General features: G+C 46.2%; 1 protein-coding gene across 1 annotated transcript; it reads right to left on the reverse strand.

Annotated features, from left to right (window-relative positions):
* Window positions 1-10,070: 10,070 nt before the first annotated feature.
* KLF2 (KLF transcription factor 2) lies at window positions 10,071-12,654 on the reverse strand. The gene is made up of 3 exons (XM_083880086.1): window positions 12,561-12,654; window positions 11,552-12,443; window positions 10,071-10,976 (listed from the first exon to the last, which is right to left on the reverse strand). The coding sequence occupies exons 1-3, from the start codon at window positions 12,633-12,635 to the stop codon at window positions 10,801-10,803; spliced, it is 1,143 nt and encodes a 380-aa protein (XP_083736212.1). The 5' UTR covers window positions 12,636-12,654; the 3' UTR covers window positions 10,071-10,800.
* Between the last annotated feature and the right edge of the window lie 5,790 nt (window positions 12,655-18,444).

The following is an 18,444-nucleotide window of genomic DNA, read 5'->3' on the forward strand; positions in this document are numbered from 1 at the left end:
GGAGAAATGATTTCTAATCGATTTGTATCGAGATTTTTCTTTCATTGATATGAAAAGCTGTGTTCATTAGCTGTGCCATTAGGTGTAAGAGAACCCTGGAAGAAAGCAGTAATCACCTGCACTGGATGGAATTTCACATTCTTTGTAGTTTTTCAATGTTTGGAATGTAGGCTCAACTGCTGATCTTGCATGTCATCTTTCTTCTCTGGGCTGAGGCAATGAGGTTTTTTTTCCTATGTTTGCTCATAGTTTCACTTCCATCTTTCCTTTTTTTTCCTTTTTAAAAAATTTATTTTTTAGGAGCTGTTTCCATACACACACCCCAAACAATCCCAGGCAAAGGTGGAAAACACGTTGTTCTTGCTTCATTCCAGTTAAATTGATTGCACATAATTGTCATCTGGATTCCAGTTCTGCTTTTCCTCCATTTCCACCTAAGCTTTTTTACTTTACTAGGAATAAATACCCATTGCATATTTGGCTTAGAGGAAAGAGTGGGGATGATTCTTCTTTCTACTTAGATAAATGATTAGACTCTGTGGTACCTTGAGCAGGTTTTTATGGTGACACACGTTTTATACAGAATATAAACTACTGGAATGACTTGTGGAAAGGCCTGGATTGCACAGAGCACTGAGGCACAACAATTAAACAGGACAGATAAACAATTACTCCCATTGAAGCTGACAGTGCACGTGGGATGCAGATACTGAATTACCACATTTCCCTTCACAGAACTCTGTGTTCACATTTGCCTTGAATGGTTTCCCTCAGACACCTTCATATTGTCTTGCTGTAAAACCTCCCAGTCAGCCTGCAATAAAAACAGATGCTCGTAAAAGTCATACTTCCACAATAATTGCTGTGTGAAATATTTTTATATAGGCAACTTTTTTTCTTCATGGAACCTCTGCCCTGTGAGGGTCGTCAGTCCTTCCTGTACCTTGTTCCATGTGCTGTGCTCTCAAAGTGTAGGAAATTCCAAGCTGTTTCTAGTTAAGCCTTTTTTATTTTTAATTCCTGTCTGTGAAATCTGTTGGCACTATTGTAGAAATGATTTTGTCATCTTATGCTCAAAGATAATGCACTTTTCTTGAATTCTTCTTATAATCCTTTTGGGGTTAACTATTTCTTCTTTAGTGTTTCTCCATTGAGAAGAATATTTGTTCTGTAGAACCGTGGCCCAAGGAGTTTTTGGTCCAAGTAGAATTATTGCTTTCCCCTTGTGTAAGAGTTTGATTTCTCCTTTCTTCTGCATTTTTATTTCTCCCTCTCAGGAATTTCATTTCTGCTTAATCCTCATTTAGAGCTGGTACTCAGTTGAAGTGAATTGATCTCTGCTGTTAGTGATCTAATTCAATGATCTTCCTCTACTGGTGGAACAGCCAAGTTCTTGGTGATATATTTGGTTATATTTTGCATCTGTGTAGACTTCACAACCATCTTTTCTTAGAAAGGAATTTTGCTCGGAGTATGATGGAATCATAGATTTATTTTTAGAGTAAATACGTTAACTGTAATTCATTGAACCCACCTGTTTGATCAGTTGATACACTGCTCTTTTTACTTGGAAGTTTTATAAATAAAGGCTAATTTGTTATAAAATGGAATTTTCATTTTTCCAACTTCTGCCTCTCCCTTTAAGTTTCAAAGAAAAACTCCTAGTGACTGTGGTTTCTTCTGCTGTTGCAAGTACAGAGTGCTCTTCTGGTGTCCCTTTTAATAGATCATTCTTCAGCCTGACCTGAAAAAGGTGGAAACACAAAGCGGAAACTGCAATGTTGACCTAAATCTGACTAATATCTCCAAATATGTACATTATTGTGGTTATTATATTTATCTTTCAAATATTATAATAAATTGTAAGGTATTTTAATTTTAACCCAGCTCATGTGTTTATTGTTTAATAAGAGAAATGTTATTGTTTAATATAATAAATGAAAGTTACTTTTTGGAGCTCTGAGATTTCAGCACTCTTTCTTTACCTTTTTTTTTTTTTTTTTTTGCCTTCAATTTTCACAAGTTTTTATGTTAAATGTGTGAATCTTGCTTTGAACAAGAACTCTATTCTCTGCACTGAAATCTTTTTTTCCTCTTGGCTGGTGGCTGGTGCCCTCTGCACTGATTTCCCTCCTGTCCTTCCCTTTAAAGCTTCCTTGTCCCAGCCAGATTTGGGCTGAGCAGACCAGTCCCGAATCCAACACCACACCCTTTCCATGTGCAGCAATTCTGAATGTCCTGGCAATTCACACCAAGATCACCAGAGACAACCTTTGCCTGGCTGGAAAAACACACCTCCCTGCTGGGCTGTTCCACTTTGACTCACTCTCCCAGCTGTTCACTGCCTGCTCCTGCTCACCTGGCTAAAGTCAGCAGCAGCTTTCCAAGGCAAGTTTCTCTCCCGTGTTTTTAGCACGTTGACATTTTGGAGGATTGAGTGCAGCGTGTCACAGATGGGCACAACTCCCCAATTCTTCTCATCGTGTTCATGCTCCTCATCTCTTAGAAAACATGGCCCAGTGCTCCAGATGTTGCTGCTACTCAAATTTCTCAGGTATGGCACACACAGAGTTCTCATGCCTGTGCTTTCCCAAATGCTTTTCTAACCCACGTTGTCTGGGCTTAATCTGAAAGCCCCCCCCCTGTACCCAGCATGGCCTAAGAGCCCCTTCACTGGGAGGAGAAGAAAAGCATCACCATTCTGTTCAGGATGTGGAAATTTGAGCCTAAAGGCTGTCCAAGGTCTGAGCCCAACTGTTAAACCTCAAACACAACTGTAGCAGTCATTGACTGAACCTAAATCTGTCCCAAGCCCAGCTCTCCTCTTGGAATTCTGAGCTCCTGGAGTCATCAGTGCCACCCCTTCTCTGGAGGTGCCATCAGGTTTATCTCTGGAATTGCTGAATCTCCATCTGCTGTACGTGACTATCAGTGTAGTCACTCTGAGGACCTTTTCCCTCCTGTCTTGTTGGCTTTTTTTTTTTTTTTTTAAAGTAATGACCACAATTAAAACTTTTTATTGGTGCTGATGCAGCGTCTCTTAAAATTGCTGTAACCTTCCTGATTGATGAAATCTCACAGGACTCTGCCAGCAACAAACATGTTTCTGCTGTGTAACTTCTCATAAAGGTCCTTGAGCACAGTTTTCAAAATTAAAAAACCCCGTGCTCTTTGCCTATCCCTTGCATCCACAGAAAGGACATCCAGGCATTCTATATCTCTTATTTTGCAATATAATACAAAATCATTAAGATTAAAAAAAACACAACCCACTTATGCTGTCATTGCACACAGGCTGTAAAAAAGGTGATTGTTCAGATCTGAGGATATTTTATGCTGTCATTGCCCACAGGCTGTAAAAAAGGTGATTGTTCAGATCTGAGGATATTTTTGTGTGTGTTTTGTTTTGTGTTTAAGCCTCGGGCTCAGTAGCTATTCACCTAATACGTTAAATCTCACAGGAGATCATATCCCAAATGATATTCCAGATGCTTCTCGGTGACATAAGAACTCCAGGTATACTCTTAGCTGTAAGAAGTGCAGGAAACCAAAGGAAAAGTGATTTGAAGCAATACTCTGTTTAGTTATAAACCTGTACTAGGTAAGTTCACCTGCAGTTTCTGTGTTGCTGAATTTATGCTGATGACAACAGGCAGAAAACTTCTGATTTGCTAAAAGTAATTAAAATGGCAGCAGGTAACTAATGCTGACAGTGGTTACAGAGTAAATGAAAACTTGGTTGTTTCTGCTCTCCTTGTGCTTAGAAAGGAGGTTTAGGTAAAGTTAACCCCTTCTTCATTCTATAAAGCAGTCCTTATGGTTCCTCTTTAGTGCCTGCACTAAATATTATAGGATCAAATAATTGTGGCTGAAAATCAGACCTCAAAAGAATAAATCAAATAAATTTTCTACCTAACAAATTTAGGATTAATCTGGGCATCCTTTGTGTGCTGCAAGTGGAAGGACACCGAGGAATTCTAAGGTTTGTAGATGCCACCAAGCAGGTTTTGGATGCTGGCAATGGGGATGGCTTTCTCCCTGTTAAATTACACGGGGTTTGGGTTGAATTTTTTTTTTCTAGTTACCATAGTGATGGCTACATGACTTTGTTGTAGTTGTTTTATCTAAATATAGCAAAATAAATTGCTGGAGCTTGGGCTACTGGCTTTGAAAATTCAATTTAAGCAAGGCCTAACAGCTACTCTGTGTTAGAGGTGCACAAAATAGCTTAAGAAACCACAGAGCTGCTACCACAGAAAACCACAGAACCACACAATCCTATCATTTGAAGAGTGGACAAACTTATTTTGGCATTCTTGTGGATGAAAGACCAAAGTTTAGAGCCAGTCAATGTTTTCAGGCAGTTTGTAAATGGCTGTGAGTAACCAAGGGCTCACACAGGTTGAAATGTGCCAATCCTGCATGAGGCCAGTCATGTCCAGTACTAAACCTTCACCTCTCCCAGATGTGATTAGCTACAAAACCGAATCTAAAAAAAAAAAAAAAAAAAAAAATTTCCAGAAAAGCCAGGAGGTTTGTCGTCCAGCCTTTCCACTTTAGGGTTGAAAAAAAAGAGATTTGAAAGTGCCCTGCCTGCTGGGTGGTGGTTGAGCTCAGGGTGCTGGTGCAGTGCTGGTTGTGCACAGTGTGCTGGGGCAGTGGTGCTGGGCTGTTTCCCAGGGTGCTGCTGTGGTGCTGGGTATGCACAGTGTGCTGGCATGGTGCTGATGTGGTGCTGGGCTGTTTCACAGGGTGCTGGCACAGTGCTGCTTGTGTGCAAGGTGATGTTGGTTGTGTGCAAGGTGATGTTGGTTGTGTGCAAGGTGATGTTGGTTGTGTGCAGGGTGATGTTGGTTGTGCACAGTGTGCTGGGGCAGTGGTGCTGGGCTGTTTCACAGGGTGCTCCTGTGGTGCTGGGCTGTTTCACATGGTGCTGGTGTGGTGCTGGGTATGCACAGTGTGCTGTCATGGTGCTCCTGTGGTGCTGGGCTGTTTCCCAGGGTGCTCCTGTGGTGCTGGGCTGTTTCCCAGGGTGCTCCTGTGGTGCTGGGCTGTTTCCCAGGGTGCTGCTGTGATGCTGGAGTGGTGCTGGGTATGCACAGTGTGCTGGCATGGTGCTCCTGTGGTGCTGGACTGTTTCACAGGGTGCTGGTGCAGTGCTGGTTGTGTGCAAGGTGATGTTGGTTGTGCACAGGGTGCTGGGGCAGTGGTGCTGGGCTGTTTCACATGGTGCTCCTGTGATGCTGGGCTGTTTCACAGGGTGCTGGTGTGGTGCTGGGTATGCACAGTGTGCTGGCATGGTGCTGATGTGGTGCTGGACTGTTTCACAGGGTGCTGGCACAGTGCTGGTTGTGTGCAGGGTGATGTTGGTTGTGCACAGGGTGCTGGTGTGGTGCTGGGCTGTTTCCCAGGTGCTGCTGTGATGCTGGAGTGGTGCTGGGTATGCAGTGTGCTGGCATGGTGCTCCTGTGGTGCTGGGCTGTTTCACAGGGTGCTGGCACAGTGCTGGTTGTGTGCAAGGTGATGTTGGTTGTGCACAGGGTGCTGGGGCAGTGGTGCTGGGCTGTTTCACATGGTGCTGGTGTGGTGCTGGATATGCACAGTGTGCTGGGTCAGTGGTGCTGGGCTGTTTCACAGGGTGCTGGAGTGGTGCTGGGCTGTTTCCCAGGGTGCTGCTGTGGTGCTGGGTATGCACAGTGTGCTGGCATGGTGCTGGTGTGGTGCTGGGCTGTTTCACAGGGTGCTGGTGCAGTGCTGGTTGTGTGCAGGGTGATGTTGGTTGTGCACAGGGTGCTGGTGTGGTGCTGGGCTGTTTCCCAGGTGCTGGTGTGATGCTGGAGTGGTGCTGGGTATGCAGTGTGCTGGCATGGTGCTCCTGTGATGCTGGGCTGTTTCACAGGGTGCTGGCACAGTGCTGGTTGTGTGCAAGGTGATGTTGGTTGTGTGCAAGGTGATGTTGGTTGTGTGCAGGGTGATGTTGGTTGTGCACAGTGTGCTGGGGCAGTGGTGCTGGGCTGTTTCCCAGGGTGCTGGTGTGGTGCTGGGCTGTTTCACAGGGTGCTCCTGTGATGCTGGGCTGTTTCCCAGGGTGCTCCTGTGGTGCTGGGCTGTTTCCCAGGGTGCTGCTGTGGTGCTGGGCTGTTTCCCAGGGTGCCCCTGTGGTGCTGGGCTGTTTCCCAGGGTGCTCCTGTGGTGCTGGGCTGTTTCCCAGGTGCTGCTGTGATGCTGGAGTGGTGCTGCGATAGTGCTGGCTGAGCACAGAGCGCTGTGTCACCTCCAAGAGACAAAAGGTGACCGAGCCAAAGGGCCCTGCAGCGGCTGGACCTGGTCCTGTGTGGGGATTCACGAGAGTAAGACAGACTTAATTAGTATATCTAGGGATGCCCTGGAAAGAACAAACAGAACTTTGAGCTCATGAGAAGATGGGATTAGAAATTTGCTCAAGAGAAGATGATTCAATCAACTCCCTACATGGATATGTTGAAGAATGTATGAGTTGTTTGTATGATCTTTTAACCTAATTATTGTAGTAGAAATTATTAACATGACTGAAATGGTGTATAAGTTCTTGGATAAACCTGAGTAAAATCGGATTCTGATCATGGTCAGTCTCCCCATCTCTCTTTCAATCGCCGATAGTCCCACTCTGGGCTGTTTCAGAATCCCATGTTCTGACAGAGAGGTCCCATCTCAGAGGAGTTTAACTGGCTCTTCTCAAGTCAGTGGGGGAGGAATAAACATTTTCAGCAGAGTGAAACACCGTGCTCTGAAACTCCACGTGGGTTGATCCGACTTTGAGCAGTGACTGCTTTGGATGGTACCTGAGCTTGGCAATATTTGCTACAGCTTTCACTGGGATCATCGCACAGGATTTGCTTGTTTGTGCATTTAACCTCTCCAAATTATCTCACAGTCTATTTTACAACAATAGGAAGGCCCATGGCTGTGCTATCTTATATTAATATGTGTGAAGATCTTGTTTTCAATGGACTCTACATTTCCTCCCACCGGGTTTAACTCCAACTTCTGTAGTTTTTTCATTTCCCTGCTATGTCAAAATCAAATCCAGGATAGCTGCAGGTTTTGGTCTCTAGATGCTCCCTGGGAGGCAGATGGTTAATTGGAACAAAATTACTTAAGAGAGGACAACCTGATGGTCAGTTACTAGATGATGTGGAACATTAGTGGTTTCCTGCTGACTGGGGGAGGCTTGGTAGATTACTGGAATTATAGCAACATATCTTTGGATGTGCTCATTCAAAACAATTAAAGAAAGGGGGGGAAAAAAAGAGAGTTGACAATTACTCATAATGGAATGTGAGAAGAATGAGGTCAGCATCTCTTTTTTTTTCTGCTGCAAGATGATCTCGAGATTCAAGAACGTGCAGTTTCCTGTAAAGACCACACAGCAATTATCACAGATGCCCTCTCTTAAACAATGACAAGAAAGTTTCTTGTGAACTTTTATTTGTGCTTTGTCCCCCCATCCCTTCCCACTTTCAGAGGACTGACTATAGATTTTTTTTTATGTGAGATCTTTTATATTTACGTATGAGGATTCCTCTGCCCTGTTTTCAGTTGAGTCACAAATCTAAAAACTCAGAGGACACCATCTGCTCCTCTTTCCACATCTCCACTGCTCACCAGGGTCTGAGCTCTATTTGATAACACAATATCAAGCAGATATCAACTGTCTTATCTGAAGACTTTTTAGTGAGCAGGAGCAGAGGTGACAACCCTCACAGGTCAGACACTTCCAGATTTGGATGCTCTCATGCTGAGGCACAGGAGGAGAAGGAGGAGGAGAAAGACCCAATGTAGTGGGTGCTGCAGAACAGCCACAGGGGTTCTTTTAGGGGTTGGTGACTGTGGTGACATTTATTTCTGCACAAAGGCCCTGAGCAGCACACAATGCCTTTGTGCCACTCACTGTCTGCAGCTGACTCGGAATCACAGAATCCCAGAATGGTTTGGGTTGGAAAGGGAGCTCCACCCCCTGCCATGGGCACCAACACCTTCCACAAGAACATTTCCAGGGATGGAGGAGTCAGAATTTCCTCTAGGAATCCTATTCCAGTCCTTCACCACCCTTACAGGAAAGAATTTCTTCCCAATGTCTCATCTAATCCTGCAGTGTCAAGGTATTCCCTCTTGTCCTGTCACTTCAGCCCCTGCCCCCAGTCCCTGTCCAGCTCTCCTGGAGCCCCTTAGGGCACTGGAAGGGGCTCTGAGCTCTCACTGGAGCCCCCTCCTCCAGGCTGAGGATTTGGAAGGGGCTCTGAGGTCTCACTGGAGCCCTCTTCTCCAGGCTGAGGATTTGGAAGGGAAGAAAACTGCTCAGACCAGGCACAGGTCAGGAGAGGACTGGGGACAAGCAGAGCCAGATAAAAACGTTGCGATGTTGTGATGCTCCCGAGATCTCCTCCATCACTGGAAAGCCCTGGCTGGGCCCTTCCCAAGGCAGATATGGGGCTGGGCACTGAGGAGTCACACTGAGCTCTTTTAAGTCGTATCACAAAAAAGGGAATCATTTAAGCTTGCACTGTATTGCTGAAACTGAGTTATAACAAAAACTGGGAATGCTGAAAACTGGGAATGGCTATAAACGTTTCCAGCTTCTTCAGAAAGAGCAAGGGAAAGCCAGGTGAGTATGAAGAGATAAGAGTGAGATTTTTAAAAGTTGTTTTCTTAGAAGTTATAAACACCAAAGGACATGCTGAAATATGAAAATATTCAGCTGTGGGGAAAGAGAAGGAAATACCTAGAACTGTTGCAACAATGCATGTGCCAAGTTTAGAACATCTTTAAGTCATCCTCAGTTTCTGGAATTAGATTGTGCAATTTTTTTTTTTTTTTCCTACCAAATAAATGAGTTTTGTTTGTGATGAAGAAACGTTAAAGCTCCCTTATATTTCACTTTGAAAGAACTACAAAAGTGAAATGTGGAACTCGTTCTTCCATGCCGATGATTAGAAGCCCGAAATACATCTGTTCCACATGAACAACCTCAGCCTTTGCTTTCACAGAAGAACAGCTATATTTGTACTTACCCTAAACGCATTCCTGTTGATTTCATTCTTGTGTATTCTAACAACACGTAAAGTCAGAAAAAAAAAGTCACGATCCTGATTAAAAACGAGTTCCAAGTATCCAGATGTTAAGGAAAAAAAAATAAAAAATGCTGCAACATTAAGCTGAATCTGCATATTTGATGTTCCAGTATCAAGACTCACCAAACACCAGAGCTGTGAGGACAGAGGGACCCACCAGACTGTCAGAACAACAACTTCCATTTACTGCCTGATCTTCTGAGCTCATTTACAGCTCTCAAGAATTGTTTGGGGCTTCAATTTGAGTTTTGCAGCTCTTTGCCGCTGTAGCTGTTGCAGTATCCAGTTTACTTGAAATTAGTTTTCAGACTCTCAATTCCTGGCTGATTTTTTCCCCCCCCAAATAGTTAATAACTTAATCTTAACTCCTGAAATCTAGGAGGCACTGCAAATTACTAAGTGAATTTAAGTTTTGGGGAGTGAGTTATGAAGGTATTTTAACCTGTGTTGTAAATTCACGCTTGAATTCCACTACTGTTCTATTGGAATTCTGCATCGAGCTCTTGAGAACAAGGAAAATTTATGTACAAGAATGCCTTAAAATAAGCCTCCATAATTACAAAAATGCAGTGTTTAAATTTATAGTAAAAACCCACACATTGCTGGCAAAACTATAACTGCATCTGGAAAACATTAAGAATTGCTGTTAAAATAGTCCAGCAAAAAACTAGAAATGAGACTGAAATTACAGCGTTGCTTACTTAACCATTTTTAGGAAGTATATTTTTAATACGATCTACTTTCCTACTTGATTTTTTGATAAAGCACCGTACTATGTTTTATTTACCACTGAGAACACCCTACTTACTCTGTTATCTATTTCAGAAAAATTCACGGCTCAGATTTTTTTTTAAGAAGTTGTTACAGTTGTTGATAATTTAAAACACAACCAGGTGGTTGCTGGTCCAGCCATCAGGGAAAAAGTAACAGGGATGTCTCAAAGGAGAATAAAAAATCACAGCAATTAAAAACTTATTTTATTAAAAAGCGGAAATGTTTTCAAACATTGAAAAAAATTATGTTTTTATAAAAACAGAAATAGGCAAAATACCCATTTGTCTTCTATTTACATATACAATATTTCTCACTGTATAAAATTATTTACAATGTAAAAAAAAATTACAGTAAATAGGTTATTTCTTACAAGACATCAAGCCCTGTACTTCTAGTGTAGATCATGGCAAACAAGAATACTATTGCACCTGTGAACCGAACAGTCTGACAAGAGGAGTGTTCTCTTAGCCATGCCTTCAACTGAGATCTAAACTAACATTGTTAGCTACAGTAACATTCATTTTTATCTCTTCTAGGGTCAACTTCAGGCAGTTTCCATACAAACATTGTCTTGTAAAGTTTAGGAATGGGGAGTAAGAATTGAAAAAAAAATATATATATATATTTACAGCTTCTTCTATACAATCTGTATGGAGTCTTATGGAGTTTACCCTTCACAGAAGCTGCATAAATAACCCCCTGTTGTCCTGACCGGGACGGGCAGGTCACTGATTCAGTCACAGCAGATTTTTCTGCAGGTGAGGTTTGGCTAAGCCTCCTTGGCTCAGATCCTCCGTGTCCGTCCTGGAGCGTCGCTCGGTGCCTCCCTATGTAGTACCAGCTACAGCTTTTTTTAACACTCCTGCACCTGAGCAGTTAAATAAGGTCCAATATTGGCAGGGCAGAGTCCTCAGGGCTACATGTGCCGCTTCATGTGCAAAGCCAGGTGGTCTGACCTGGAGAAGGCGCGGTCGCACAGGTGGCACTGGAAGGGCCGGTGGCCCGTGTGTTTGCGATAGTGGCGGGTCAGCTCGTCGGAGCGCGCGAACTTCCAACCGCAGCCTTCCCAGTTGCAGTGGTAGGGCTTTTCACCTGTTTTGGGGGGAAATCACAAAGCGTGACTCAGCGTGGCATCACACACCGGGCAACCGGCCGAGTTTTATCGTAGCGTGTCCCTTTATTTGCCACCAAGCAAGAGCCAAGTGCTTTGAAGCTGAACTACCAGAAATTCCTTTAGCCACCCATACCTGCAGTGAAAAATCTTTGGAGAAAGGGCTTTAAAAGCCCTTAGGAAAATCTAAATCTTTGACTACACGGGTAAACACCTGGATGTTACAGACCTGATCAGGAGCCATATAACTCCAAGTGCTTTTAAGCTAAACTACCAGAAATTCCTTTAGCCACCCATACCTGCAGTGAAAAATCTTTGGAGAAAGGGCTTTAAAAAAATCTTTGACTACATAGGTAAACACCTTAGGAAAATCTTTGACTACACAGGTAAACACCTGGATGTTACAGACCCGATGAGCAGCCACATAACTCAGCTGTGAATTGAATTTTACGCGCTACAGGGTGTAAAAATTCACAGTTTAAAAGCCCAGGCTGCAAACTCTTCTACACAGGGCAATCCCAACCCGCAGCACATCTCCGCATGGAGCAATATTTACCTGTGTGTGTCCTGAGATGGGCCTTCAGGTGTGAACTCTTGGTGTAGGTTTTCCCGCACCCAGCATAGCTGCAGGTGTGAGTGGCCGTCCTCTTCCTGGGCCAGGAGCGGCGACCCCGCTTGGGTTTGGAGTCCAGCAGCTCCAGAGGGGAGGAAGGAGGGGTGAGCATCCCCCTGGGAGCCGAGGGCTGTAAGGGCAGGCTGTCCTCGAACAGGCCGAACTGGGAGGTGTTCTGGTACTGGAGGTGGCTCTGGGGGTGGTGGAAGGCGGAGGGCGGGGGGTAACTCTGCTGGTAGGACACGGACGAGGGGCACATCATCTGCGTGTGACAGTCACCGACCAGCAGATCGTCCGGGCTCAGCGGGGGCGTCTCCGCCCCCGGGATTTGGGGGGAACTGGCCACCCGGGGCTGCTCGTAGGCCAACATGCAGGTGGCGCTCCCCTCCTGCTTGATCTTGGGGCAAGCCTGGGGCACCAGACCCAGCACCGGTCCGTAACTGTCCATGTCGGGCTCGGGTTTGATGTTGTCAGCGAAGTGCGGCCCCCCGAAGGTGGGGGTCACAAAGAACCGGCCCTGGACGCTGCCAGGGGGGCAATAGCTGGAGTCCACCTCGGGTCGCATCATCTCGGGCACGATGCCGGCGCTGTAGGGCGGGGGGCTGCCCTGCTCCAGGCCGCTGTAGCATCCCGGGGACGGGTTTGTCTGGTAAAAGCCACCGGGGTCGCCCTGGGCAGGGGGATATTCCCCGCCGGCAGCGCCCTGGCCGTAGCCATCGCTGCCCATGGAAAGGATAAAATCCAGCACGTTGTTGAGATCCTCATCCTCTTTGCGGGGGGAGAGGCCGCCCCAGGAGCCCGCGGGGGGCTTGGCCTCCTGCTCACACCTCCACCTCTGCGGAGAGAGAAGAGAGAAGCGGGTTAGAGGTGCCGTTCTGACCTTAGAGGGGCCGCTCTGCCCTGCCGGGGCACGGGGAGGGACAGGGGGAGCGATGAAAGGGGGGACACTCACTTCGTGCAGGGCTTTCTCCCGGCAGGGGCTGGCGAAGGTGGCGAAGGAGGGCAGGGCGGTGTCGCTGAGCGCCATGGTGCGGGACCAGCGCCCCGCCGCCCTCCGCACCTTATAACGCGGGCGCGGAGCGGCCCAGGCCAATTGCAGCGGCGGAGGAAACGCGTCCCGGACGGGGCGGGCGGGAGGCAGCGGCTCGGGCAGAGCCTAAATTTAGCCCCGGTATAAAAGGACGCGGCGGCGGCTTGTCCTGGCCCGAGCGGGGCGGAGCGGAGAGGGACGGGCCCCCCTCAGTGCCCCCCTCAGTGCCCCCCTCAGTGCCCCCCTCAGTGCCCCCCTCACCGCCCCCTTCACAGCCCCCCTCACCGACCCCCTCACCGCCCCCCCCACAGCTCCCCCCACAGCCCCCCTCACAGCCCCCCTCACCACCCCCCTCACAGCCCCCCCCACAAGCCCCCCTCACAGCCCCCCTCACCGCCCCCCCCACAGCCCCCCCCACAGCCCCCCTCACCGCCCCCCTCAGTGCCCCCCTCATAGCCCCCCTCACCGACCCCTCACAGCCCCCCCACAGCCCCCCTCAGTGCCCCCCCCACAGCTCCCCTCACCGACCCCTCACAGCCCCCCTCACAGCCCCCCTCACAGCCCTCCCGGCCCGCGACCCCCGGCCCGGGCTGGGATCCCCTCGGGGCCGGGACACGGCGGGGGCTGTGCCCCCAGTGAGCTGGGGGGGGGCATCTCCATGTCCCTGCTCCAGGGACACTGAGGGACCCTCCCTGGAAACACCTACAGGGCTTTCCCCACACGGGGGTCCCTGTGCTGGGATGGGCTGTGGGGGATCTGTGGGGCTGGAGGCCACCAAGGACCTGGAAACACCAAAGGGACCATCTGTGACAAGAGGGGACAAGCTGATAACTACAAACTTCAGCAGGGACTTGCTGTGGGATGGGGAACACTGAGGGGTCCTGGCCCTGGGGACACTCAGAAAGGCACAATGCCCTGGGGACACTCAGGAAGGGACAATGCCCTGGGGACACTCAGAAAGGCACAATGCCCTGGGGACACTCAGGAAGGGACAATGCCCTGGGGACACTAAGAGGGGCACAATGGATCAGGGGTTTGGTACCCCCACAGCTCAGAGCAGCTGCCCCACAGCCCAGCTCATCCCTGGGGTTTGTGCTGCAATCAGACTTCACTCCCTTAGTTGTGCCCTGAACCACTAGATTATCCCTATTACTCTGAGAAAAAGCAGATGGGAGTGGGAAGTGCCAGGAGCACAGTGAGGGACACACAGGCCCTGCTCCCAAAGGTAAAGTGCTATTTACCCATCATGGGGACACTTTATGGTCTGGAGATTGATTTTTCACAAGGGAAGATTGTTCTTCTCCCCTGCCTCAGCCTGTAGTTCAGGTGCTGAGGCTGAAGGAGCAATTCTCCTCCAACTTCTGATAAAATGCTCCAGACTCCTGTTTCTGAGGGTCGTGGCTGCTTGGCCACCATCCAGGAGCAAAAGTGGCAGATCTGAAAGGGAAAAAAAAACACCAAAAAACTATGATCTGTCAAGGGACAGACTGATTCTTTGAGAGCCTCCTCAAAGAAAGTGCTGTGCTTTCTCCTCTCTTCCTCCGTAGTTCCTCTGCAACCACTTTTAAAGGGGTTTTTAGGTGAGCTGGAAATGAGGAGAGAGCAGGAAAAAACTCTCACTTTTGTGCATGGTGTGTCCCAGGAGGGGAAGGAGCAATGCCCCCCATGGGCTCTGGTTCTGTGATTCTCTTTGAGCCTGTTCACCAGAGCCATCCCAGCCTTGTGCCTGTGTTCAGCTCCCTCGGGAAAACTCACTTTCCAGGGCGACTAAATGAACCTTTTCAATAGCTACGCGTGTTTTAAAATCAGGCATATCTCTCGTTTAACTAACTTTTTTCTATAGTTTTCATTCTAAAAAAAAAGTTCACAGGTTGGCCAGAAGGAGCAGCCAAACTTGTGTGAGTGGAGCAGAATCGATGCACTGAATGCATGGTAACGCTGTACACAAAGATGTGTGTGACTCACGGCTCTGTAATGTCACACTTGTGTAATCTTTCAATGTAAACCTCTTTTCCTCTAATAAAATGTCCCGTAAGTGAACGATACGTATATATATGGGGGCTGTGAGTCAGCCAAGAAAATACACTCCTGATGAATTCAGAATGAATGTGAACGCTCCCTTGATAACACACCCTGAAATGTCTGTGTCAGTTTATGCGCTTGTGATTTCAGCAACAGCCAGAACAAAATATTTTGTTTCTAGGATATACAACTGGACGTGTAGGTTTCGCTGAGAAGCTCCAATTGGATTCTGGACTTTGTTTATAGCCCTGCAATGGCTCCGTCACCAAACTCTGCGTTTTCTTTGTGCCAAGGAAATGTTTAGTGGGCAGAGAGGATGAAAAGCCAAACACACAAAATAATAAATTCGCCGCCTTTAGTTTTTTTTTTTTTTATATATATTTTTAAGAAAAGCAAGGCTAAAAAATCCAGAGCTGCACTAAACCTGGGGAGACAAATGTGAGAATTTATTTACCTTGTGAGTCACTGGTTCTGCGTAAATTGAGAACAACTTTGCCATGACCTTCCACTCGCTTTGTGACAGTTGTGCTGACATTTTCTGGCTTTTTGCTGCTGCTCGCAGCGCTTATTTTAAATACCTAAATGCACGATCCTGGCAATGATCTCATTTAGCATAGATCAGGAGTGATGCCGCTGGTGTATAAATGTGAAGAATGTGAGATTAGAAAGTATTTGTTAATCTTCCGTGGGTAGAGGAGAACTAAATGATGTGTGATTTGTCTTCCAGCCAAAGTAAACACGGACTCGGCCATTTTTTATATGGCAAAGTTCATTTTTTTTAGGTGTCGGTGCTGCTGTCTCTTGCTGCTTTTAGATCCAGGTGAAACTTTTTAAGGGATTGCAATCAAGATTTTTGCGTGTTGATAGAAGAATCCGAGCCGGGGCTGTGCTGAGCTGAGCCCACTGGAGCTGGCAGTGGATGGGTTGGTGGAATACCCACGTCACCTGTCTGCCCCAGCTCTGAGTCATCGCACAACTCAAACAAACAAAAAAGCTCCTTTCTCATGGATTGTTCTCAGAAAGTCCTGGCTGCACCTAGAGCAAACTAGTAATAATAGTAATAGCAGGGTAACAGTGCAGGTGACACGGTGACCAACCCCTTCATATTGAAATGAGACAGAGGATTTCCTTGCTTATATCTCAAATTATCACAGTTCTGTTGACTATACTTTTTTTTTTTTTTTTTTTTTTTTGTCTAATTTAAACTGCAGGTTCTGACTTAGCACGTTTTAGAATCTACCGTCAAGGAAGTTGATAAAATGATGTAAACAACCACATAAAATGAAATATACAGGTATATGTCAGAGACACACATCTTAATTCGGGGAGAGTGATGTAATCCTGTAGGTCTTTTGTCTGAATAAAGTAACATCATGAATTAATTGGAGAAAGGAGCCTTTTTGACCAGACCTTTCATGACTGGGGCTGATTCCCATGCAGGCACTGACAGATGAAGGTGACCCATCCCTTTCATGAGCTGAAGTGGCTCATTAATTTTTTGGAAAACACGTTTTCCTTTAATACCTTTTTTTCCTTAGCGAGTCTCCTCTGAGCTATCTGCGTATTTTCAAAGCTTTTTTATTGAGGTTTGAGCACAAGTAGCAGACAAATATGAGTCCCTTGTCTTTAAGGATTTGACTGGGGCCATTTGACATGGTCTTCTGCTGAGGAGCTTTTTGGGGCTCCTCTCCCCCATCTCTGTGTCACGGAGTGCCAGGACAAGGGGCAGTGGCTTCTCACTTACATGGGATGTTGAGAAGAAATTTTTCCGTGTGAGGTGGGCAGGTCCTGGCACAGGGTGCCCAGAGCAGCTGTGGCTGCCCCTGGATCCCTGAAAGTGTCCAAGGCCGGGCTGGACAGGGCTTGGATCAACCTGCTCTGGAGGAAGGTGTCCCCCCTGCATCCCTGAAAGTGTCCAAGGCCAGGCTGGCCAGGGCTTGGATCATCCTGCTCTGGAGGAAGGTGTCCCTGCCTAAGGCAGGTGACGGGATGATCTTTGAGGTCCCTTCAAATCCAAACCCTCCTGTGATTCCGTGTCACTGCCTCAGCTCCTCAGTCCAGGCCAATGAACACCCTCTGCACTCCGTGCTGCCTCCCAGGCTTTTTGAGAAGGTTGAATTTGTGACAATGTTGAAAGCAGAGCACATGGGGTATGGGGGAAGACAGGGAGGTGGAAGATCTGATGGAGACCTGATGGAAGGGCTGGTGGCAGGGCTTGGAAGCCTCAGGAGAATTGGAACCACCAGAAGAAATCCATCTTCTTTAGGGTTGCACAGATTGAAGGTAGAAGCTGCAAAAAGATACCAGGAAATGAGATGTCTGAGAGCAGAGCAATTTTGTGTCCCAGTTTTATTGAATAATTCCCTGTTGGCCTATGTGGGAACCCATTTTTGTCCATGCCAAAAAGCAGAGCTGCTTGCATGTTCCATTCCTAGAACTGTGGCCTTCAGCTTCTCTGTACTGCCACGAGCGGGGCTTGTGTCTGCCTGGATAGTTAAAATAATCCTTTAACAATGACATGTTCTTCAAATTACGTTGCACTTCTTGTGATCCTTGTCATCTAGGATTTTATCAGAAACCATTTCCGTTTTCTCCCGGGTTATTGTTAACAAAATTGAATGGTAAGCAATGATAAAAAAAAGATCAAGAACCAATAAAGCTGCTTGATTAGTATCTAAATTCCATTTGCAGATGTATCAGCCTGTGGTTGGACCAATTTGCATGAGCACACCGTGATAATTTGTCCTGTGCTTATTTCTTACCGTGAAAATCACTCCGCACCCAGGCACGTACTTATTTAAAACACCATCACAAACATCATTAGCAAACCGTCTTTATTTAGAATTCTTTTTATGTCTCAAGTCTTCCCTGTCTCTGCCCAGGTTTATGTAACACTGACAGGCATATCTGGGTCATTCTGTTTACCCTGTTGCAATATTGACATAATATTAACATTCTCTAAGTCACCTGGGGCTTCCCCACTGCTCTGAAATGAATTGATAATAAACATTAACCATCTGGATATGTCCTTAGTTGGTTCTTTTGAAACACTCACTTCTAAATTACCCAGACCTGGCAACTTAATACTATTTGAGATGAGTAGCAGTTGTTTTAACATCCTCCTTAGTTACTGTAATGGAAAGTATTTCAACATCATTATTGTCTGATCTCAATACAGCATCTGGCCTTTTCCCAAAGAGAGAACAGAAATATTTTTTTTAGCACTTCTGCTTTTTCAATGTGATTATTGGCAGTTCTATCCCTTCCATTCCTTGTGATGGCAATCTTAACTGGTTTTAGTGGAAGCCTTACTAACTTAACTCCCAAAGATCAGCAAAAGTCGAGCTCTGATGTTTCCAACCCGCTTTAGCAAGGCAGACTCCCATCAATGCAGAGGGAAACCAGCTTAAATCCCATTTAAATAAGTAAATCAAACTATATAAATAAAACTTTTCTCAGAAATATGCAAGAAAATACATTCATGATTGAATAAATCATGCAAAAAAAAATCCAGCTATTTAGTGAATATAATTGAGGTAATTATGTATTGCTACTTGAATCTGCTGTGTGAAGAATGATAGTGTTCAGCTGTAAATGATTTTTTTTGTAATTTTTGATCTGGGGGGACTCTTCAAACGTGAATAATGTATATCACTTTTTTAATGATCAGCTTTGATTAGGTATGTAGCTGTGTTTCTGCCAGCTTTTACTGACGTGTGTGCTGAATGCCCATGTGTTGTACTGCAGATGTCCCTTTCAGCTGTCAAATAAAAACATGTTTGAT

This window comes from Zosterops lateralis (genome assembly GCF_965231275.1).
Source record: "Zosterops lateralis genome assembly, chromosome: 29".
In the NCBI taxonomy this organism is placed as follows: domain Eukaryota; kingdom Metazoa; phylum Chordata; class Aves; order Passeriformes; family Zosteropidae; genus Zosterops; species Zosterops lateralis.